The sequence below is a fragment of the Tachysurus fulvidraco genome, chromosome 22 (genome assembly GCF_022655615.1).
Source record: "Tachysurus fulvidraco isolate hzauxx_2018 chromosome 22, HZAU_PFXX_2.0, whole genome shotgun sequence".
Classification (NCBI taxonomy): domain Eukaryota; kingdom Metazoa; phylum Chordata; class Actinopteri; order Siluriformes; family Bagridae; genus Tachysurus; species Tachysurus fulvidraco.
Genome location: NC_062539.1, coordinates 37,501 through 45,000, shown reverse-complemented (window position 1 = coordinate 45,000; position 7,500 = coordinate 37,501). Strand labels below are relative to the sequence as shown.

The 7,500-nt window shown below is 37.5% G+C and overlaps 3 protein-coding genes across 3 annotated transcripts in view; all 3 read right to left on the bottom strand.

Annotated features, from left to right (window-relative positions):
• Nucleotides 1-139, bottom strand: part of insl3 (insulin-like 3 (Leydig cell)) — a 1,244-nt gene extending 1,105 nt beyond the window's left edge. The window contains exon 1 of the mRNA XM_027142552.2: nt 1-139. This exon is cut by the window's left edge and continues 427 nt beyond it. The gene's annotated coding sequence lies outside the window, so the exon portion shown is untranslated.
• A 137-nt stretch (nt 140-276) lies between these two features.
• On the bottom strand, nt 277-3,874 carry si:rp71-39b20.4 (potassium voltage-gated channel subfamily V member 2). Its single transcript, XM_047806747.1, has 3 exons — nt 3,125-3,874; nt 2,873-2,926; nt 277-1,094 (listed from the first exon to the last, which is right to left on the bottom strand). Exons 1-3 carry the CDS (start codon nt 3,872-3,874, stop codon nt 810-812), a joined length of 1,089 nt encoding a protein of 362 aa, XP_047662703.1. The 3' UTR covers nt 277-809.
• A 1,618-nt stretch (nt 3,875-5,492) lies between these two features.
• Nucleotides 5,493-7,500, bottom strand: part of angptl4 (angiopoietin-like 4) — a 4,034-nt gene continuing 2,026 nt past the window's right edge. The window contains exons 4-7 of the mRNA XM_027142511.2: nt 7,103-7,216; nt 6,813-6,908; nt 6,366-6,644; nt 5,493-6,276 (exon numbers count right to left, since the gene is read on the bottom strand). Of these exons, the coding sequence (XP_026998312.1) occupies nt 6,110-6,276; nt 6,366-6,644; nt 6,813-6,908; nt 7,103-7,216 (656 nt within the window). The 3' untranslated portion in view covers nt 5,493-6,109. The remainder of the gene's footprint in view (nt 6,277-6,365; nt 6,645-6,812; nt 6,909-7,102; nt 7,217-7,500) is intronic.

Genomic DNA, 7,500 nt, shown 5'->3' with positions numbered 1-7,500 from the left:
AACGTTAAAGAGAACTCGTCAGACTTGAAAAAATGTCAGACGTTGTGATGTGCCATTGTCTGCGTCACGAATTTCAGTTGGAACGTAGTGTTTTATATTCATGGCATTTTATCAAGTCTACAGTAAGAGTATGAATGTGAAGATCTCTTTAATTTCAAAGTGAATAAATTGCATCTGCACATAACCTCATGATACTTCCTGTATTCACCTGCAGGCAGATCTACAGTCACACAGAACAACATGTCAGCAGTCAATAAAAAGCTACACAGATAAATGTCATTTCATTTGAAATTTAATATTACAAATCTCAGATCCAAGTTGTAGTAACAGAAAGTTATAATATATTATAATAAGTTATAATTTTGTAAGAAAAAAAATCAAAATCAATTCAGAATAAACACTAACACTAACCCATAATCATTTTCATTTATTACATTTCTGACATTTTCAATTTTTTTTGACACAAACTCACATTGCAGACCCCAATAAAGACTCTCCAGTTTGTTCGTTAATGCGTTAAGACTTAAAGCTGATTAACACGTTATCCTTAAACCACTTTGACTGTTTGGGACATGGATTAAATCTCCACAGATAAGATAAGTGGTGTTCAGTTTTACCTTAATGTGTTAAATATCATCTGCTATATTAATATTAATGTCATGATGAGTATATACACCTTAAATACACACCTAGAAGCATAAATAACTAAAAATATTTATCTAAAACCAAAAATAGAGCTTTTATTTAGGTGAAACTTTAACATTTATTAAATACCACTAAACATAAATTCACATTTGATCAGAATGTAATTAACCAATGTGTAAAGTTTCATTGTTGGTTTGACTTTCTTGTAGATTAAAACAATGACCTAACTTTTGTTGTAAGCGTTTTCTAAGGTGCAGACTGCGCTGGACTTTAGTGTTGGTATATTCCTGTGCTTTGAGTTTGGCGTAATAATCTGAAAATTTATTAAACAGAATAGAAATTGGCATTCCGTTTAAAATAATCCCGAATGAAATGCAGCCAAATGCCACAACGCAACCAGAGAATGAAACTGGAATCACATCCCCATAGCCCACAGTGGAGATGCTCACCTGCAGGAGAGAAAATAAATAACAAATGATCAATAATTATTTCACATCCCAGAAACACTAAGTTGTCACAGTTTAATGCTTAGCTGTGTCCTCAATTTTAAATCCCTTTAGAAATGGCACTGCATCAACAAATTAATTAAATGTTCATTTTTAAAATATTATTAAATACACAAAGCTTAACATTAAGTAAAATAGACAGAGACTCTGGATTCTTAGTGGCTGCTTTTTAATTTTTACACTTGACCCAACAATCTGATTTTCCCACTGCAACAAAAACACTGTTTATTCAGATAAGAGGCTAATAAAAACACACATATGATCAAATTTACAGTTTCACTACCAACTAAAGCCAAACAGATTAATACACAAAACCCAAACCATTGAGAAGTCACTACAGGAGACACAGGCGAGTGGCCCAGAGCTCCTGGAGGGGTTCTTTATAACGATGCAGTGAAACCAGATGTAATGCAAAAAGCAAACTGGTTTAAACACATATATAATATATGCACATTTCGACCTTGTAAATAAGACACATATAGGACTCCTGATATCACTGAAACTGAAACTAAAAGTCAATCATTAGAAAAGTGCCACAAGAGTTGACCTAATTATGGAAAAAGTCATCGATGTACGTATAGTATCGACATACCAATGTCTGCTTTTACCAGAAATGTTGGCAGCAGCAGTTGTAGCAATAAAACCACAAATGTTGCACCTCAGTGTGTTTTAGTATTGATTATGATCAGTATTTGTCAGGTTTCACAGCAGAATGTCTCAGTATCAATGTGAACAAAAAGCATGGACCAGGAACTGCTGGACTAGTGTGTTTCTCTGTCACTTCACATACTTAAGTAGTTTCTCTGTAAAACAGAGAAGTTGTAATGTGGAGCAGGGAATGAGAGAAAGGAATGTGGAAAACTAGCGTTAGTGTTAGCGAATCTGTATCCACGTTATGAAAGCTGTTTGTAGTGCTTTGGCCTTTTGAGGAACTGTGAAGGATGTGAGGGACAAATAGTGGTGGTGTTTACCGTCGACCACAATGTGAGTACAGACATTTTATTTTGACATGAATAAACAGTGTGCAGATGTACAGCTTGTAGTTTGATTCAATCAGTCCAACAGAATGCCTGCATCCAGGACTAGCAACTTCACAAGCAGGTGGTTCAGCTACAGTAGAGTAGAAGAAACAGACTAAACTGTCTGTCATGAGCCTCTTTACTGATGAACTCTTCTACACTGATGCACTGTTCTACGCTTCTGTAAAGTGCTGTCATGTTGTTCCCTTCAGCCTGTTATTTCATGTGAATAAAATTTACTGGATATTCACTGTTTTTTCAGCTCCTCCCTTTTGATCAATAATTTTTCACCTGCTCAGTGCTAGCAGTCTCATCTGGTATGGCTTTTTAACAGTATTTTGTCCAGTCCAAGTGCTATAAGTATATATTGATGTCATGATTTCATACAATGTGTTGTATTGATGGGTGTGACATTGAAATATAAAGGAATTTAGATTTTACTAATTTTTAAAAGATATTGATTGCTACAGATGATTTTAGCAACAGTTAATCAAAAGCATTTGTTGCTTCAGCAGTGCTATACATACAAGTGATAAAATGGCACTGCTGTTTACTTACATGACCAGATCAAGTGCACGTGTGTGTATTTTCTATGTGTGTGTGTGTGTGTGTGTGTGTGTGTGTGTGTGTGTGTGTGTGTATGTGTGTGTGTGTGTGTGTGTGTGTGTGAGTGTGTGTGTGTGTGTGTGAGTGTGTACTCACGGCTGCCCACCACCACGTATCTGGAATGCTGCTGAAGGGGGTTCCCGTCACGTCCTGTTCCACAGAGTACATTAGAGATGAAAAAACAAAAATTCCTAAAATAATAAATAAAAATAAGCAGCACACTTGCTCGAAACACTGACGCAGAGTGAAACCAAATGCTCGCATTCCTGTTGAGTGCCTTGCTAATTTTAGAATACGAAAAATTCTCATCAATTTGACAATTTTTAGGACTTTGCTGACTTTGCTTACTCGTGACATTGTTTTGAGGTCGTCCTGAACACTCAGATCTTCCTGATCAGAAAACACCTCAAACACCAGCTGAATAAAATACGGCATCACAGCTACCAAGTCAACAAAGTTCAGGGCACTTTTCAGGAAATTCTTCACATCGCAGGTGGTCAGGAGCCGAAGGAAATACTCAAAAGTGAAAAAGAGAATTGACATGATCTCAACACACTCCATGTATGTTTTTCCATAGATTTTATACAGTGTCAGCTCACTCACAGTGTTTAGAGTCATGGCCACGATTGAGATAAGCACAAAGGTGGTGGACAACACAGCGAAGAACTTTGCCCCAACGGACGAGTATGGATTTTCCATTAAATCCCAAAGAGTCTTACGGAAACCGCCCAGAAACATTGTTTTGAAACCCTCATCATTGTGAATTGGCTCGATTTCAGCCATCAGTTCTTTATTCACCTTCAGCTGGTCTCGAATTTCATCCACTTTTTCCTCGTACAGGATTCGACAGCAGCGAGGTGTGTCATTCAGGTTTAAACCCCAAAACTCAAGTTCTTCCTCAAAGTAAATAGGACACACACTCTCCATTACCCACAGCATGTTACTGTAGTAAAGATGGAAGATGTAGTGGAAGAACGTTGGGTCTCGATCAAAGAAAAATTCATTATTGGTCACACAGTAATCATCACAGAGTGTCAGACGCTTCACAGGATCTGAACACACAGCTAAAGCCCCAATCCGTGATTTTGGAAATTTCATGGCCAGATGTGTTGAAATATGGAACAATTTTCCACCTACATTAAGACTTATCATACCTGAATGTCTGTACAGTGGCTTTGTATCGTTACTTTTATTTTCTTTACTTGTATTTTTTAAATCTTCTACTTTAATTGCTGAACTGTCCAGTCTGTCCATCGATGTCCATGGTCTAACAGAACTGTCTTGTGAAAAAGGAAAAGCACTGTCCTCCTCTTCCCCGATTTCTGAGAAGCTGGCATTGAGTTTAATGCTAGCAAAAAGACTTGATCTCCTCTTTATCAGCTGTTTGAAATGACGCCTCGAGTGGTTCATCATTGCTGGCCAACAGAAAAAGAAGAAATAGATGTTCAGTCACAGATACTGAAAAACTGGAGCAAGAAATCAAAACATGGTTTAAGTAAATTTCCAAGTTCATTCAAAATTCTAACCTGTGACAAAAGAACCCAAACAAACAATTTCTCAATTGTAGAGTCACGTAGCTACTCTGCAGTCTGCAAGATCAAGACAAACAGAGCAGAATACAAGGAGCAGGAGATTAAATCACTTCACACACTCTTAATCTCTTGGAGTTAAAAATACAGCCATGAGGATTAGTGCGGTGATTTAAATTTCAAACAGGAAATGCTGAAGTTCAACAGCTTCAACTGAGACACACTGGGGCACAAACCCGTGTAAATAAAGTATCAACTCCATCCCAATTGGTTGCAATAAAGGTCTAGATCTGACTTTTTACAGTTCTTTGTATATTTCTTGGGTTTACATGTTATATTTACTTTCTCTGGACATTATAGAACGTTGCTTTCACCTGATACTGATAATGTTTTCTAAAGTCATAAGATGCAGCGACAAAAGTCAAAATTCTGAATCTGAAAAAATATTTCTATTCCAATACACAAGATAATACACCAAAATAAACCCAGTGATTGTCATACAGAAATACATCCCAAGCCCAATTAAAGGGCTTCAGCTAGAAGTTAAACACTCATTAGACATAAATCAAGCAAATCGAGCAGCCTGAAAAAGGGCAACAGTGCCCTCTACTGTTCATTTTATTAACACTCTATGTTTCATGGTAAAGAAAATCCTGCACTGCCATCTGGTGTTTCAAACTAAAAGTTAAATCGGAGATCATGTTGGGAACAAAGCTGTGCGTTAGCATACAGGCTGGTAGTTAACTCCCAGCTCACAACAAACAGTTATCATACAATAATTCTGAAAAAATAATGACTTATAAATAGTGATAAACGCTGTAATCTTTTTCTTAGCAGTTTCCCAGTACATTAAACCACTGTGCCACTAATACCTAACAGATGAATTTGAAATGCGTCTCAGCTTTATATTTACATTAATAAAACTATTTATTATTGATTTAAGAAGTCTGCATGAGAGAGCGAGAGAGAGTGAGATAGTGTGTGTGTGTGTGTGTGTGTGAGAGAGAGAGAGAGAGAGAGTGTGTGTGTAAGCACGTACACCCGGCAGCATGCAGGCTGTAGACGTGTTCATGCTCGAGTTGTCACCCCTCCCCAACAGCAACTCATCACGCTCCCAGACACCCCCCCCCCCCACACACACACACTCCCCAGTGACAGTGATTCAATAATTTTAGAGAGGCACCAGAAAGGGTTTTAAAAAATGAGCTTTATTGGTCTGTTTATGACCAAAAACAAACTCCTTGTAAAAATTGATAACACTGTCACTGATCAGGCTAATATAAATTATGAAAGAAAATAAAACTGTACAAAAAAGTTAAAACCACAACTATAATGTAAATAAGACAACACATCATATAACATTAATACAGCACCGACACAAACATTAACATTTAAAGTGAAAACAGCAGTTAAAATATTAACACCAGTCAATGTGACTGAAAGTTTGTCCACAGGAATTTGCACAGGCTCAAACTTGCTGAATAACAAACTCCTGTGAAGAACTCTGATTTTACACATTTCTAGAGTTAAAATTAGTTATGAGTTTTTTCTCGGAAAATGCCTTTAAATAATGCAATTTCTTTAAGTGGTTTAAAAGTGATAAATGCTGTTTGGTCCACGACTTAAGGATTTATTTTTTGGTAAACAAACTCATTAAGAATTTCCTACAGAATCTCTCAGACATGCAGAACTGGGCGTCGGCTCAACACCACAATCTGCCGGTTTGCCTTGTAGTTTCTCTCGGGTCCATCGTTTTTAAAATCAATTAATCCATACAAATGTAAAGAAGAGCTTTCAAGAAGTGTTAGCGAACGGGTAAAATCATCATCACTGTGGACTTCAGAGAATAATATCGACCATGCCAGGTCTTCCAGAACATTCCCTGTTTCCTCTGATGCCTCTGTTTGGGGGGGGTGATGAAATACCTGCCATTGAGGTTGGAGCGACCACAGTTACTGAACCACCAGCCACCTGTAAGGAGGAGAAAAGTTAATGTTAGAACTGAGCTTAGTCGGTTTGTCTACAGTGGTGCAGATGGACATTGAGGTCACGGTGCTCACCAGAAAGGTGTTTGGCACAGTTAAAGTCGTGTTTGCGGTCATTGTCTCGGTCGCGGGTTGAAAAGGGCAAGCTGGATGATTCGGTGCTTAAAGAACTTTCCAAATTCCCATCAGAACTTTCCAGAATCTGGAGAGAATAATTACTGTGCTCCCCGTTGAGATGGATACGGTACTGCACGCTTTGAAGCTCATTTCTCCAGTCAGTCATTTGAATCTTCAGGATAAAATCTTCATCTTTGGTCACATGGTACATTTTCTCAAGACCGAGCCAAAACTCTCCTGCACACAAAATTACATTTTACTTAACAATGCTCCAAGATTACTGATGATCAGTTTGATGTACAGATTCTTAAGCTGATAGTAAATTATGTAATGTTTTCATTAATGCTACTGCTAACATGGGCTAAAATGCAAAAAACGTCCAATGGTTTCAGTTCAGAATCTCACCATCAAGGTTTCCAAATCCATTTTGATATTCATTCCACAGTTGATCAAAATCTACAGATCCATCATGGCGTCTCTGTATAATGGTCCAGCCAGCGTCTGTAGACACAGTGATTAGAGAGAAATGGTTCATTATTATTTGCTGTTTATAAACATTTTATTTGTACAAGTTTTAGTTTTTAATAAAAAATGTGTTGCTACTAAAATTGACAAAGATTCTTACTGATTTATAAATTCAATTTAAGTACAACACCTCAGTATTTATTTATTTTGCTTATTGGATTTATTTGTACCAGAAGTCATTTGGCAGTAGACGTGGATTGGTGAGGAGTCCTGAGGCTGCAGCCTGTAAACTCCACTCGCTGTCTCTCCTCGCAGGAACACATCATGACAATTTGCTGCTGTTGCTACAAAACAAGATTAAATACACATTTAACACAAGCACAGGTGTGTGTGTGTGCTACAAAATGTTCTGCAAAATAAGATTAAATACACAAAATGAAAATTAAGTTTTTATTTTAAAGGGTATTTAAATTCCCATAGCAGCAAATGGTGTAAACATGACCTTTCCCCTAGTTCCCAAGCTGACTACCCTCATCTGCTGTTCATTACACACACACACACACACACACACACACACCCCCGTCATGCTTCTTTCACGTGCACAGCAGTGTGTGTGTGACGTCACAGC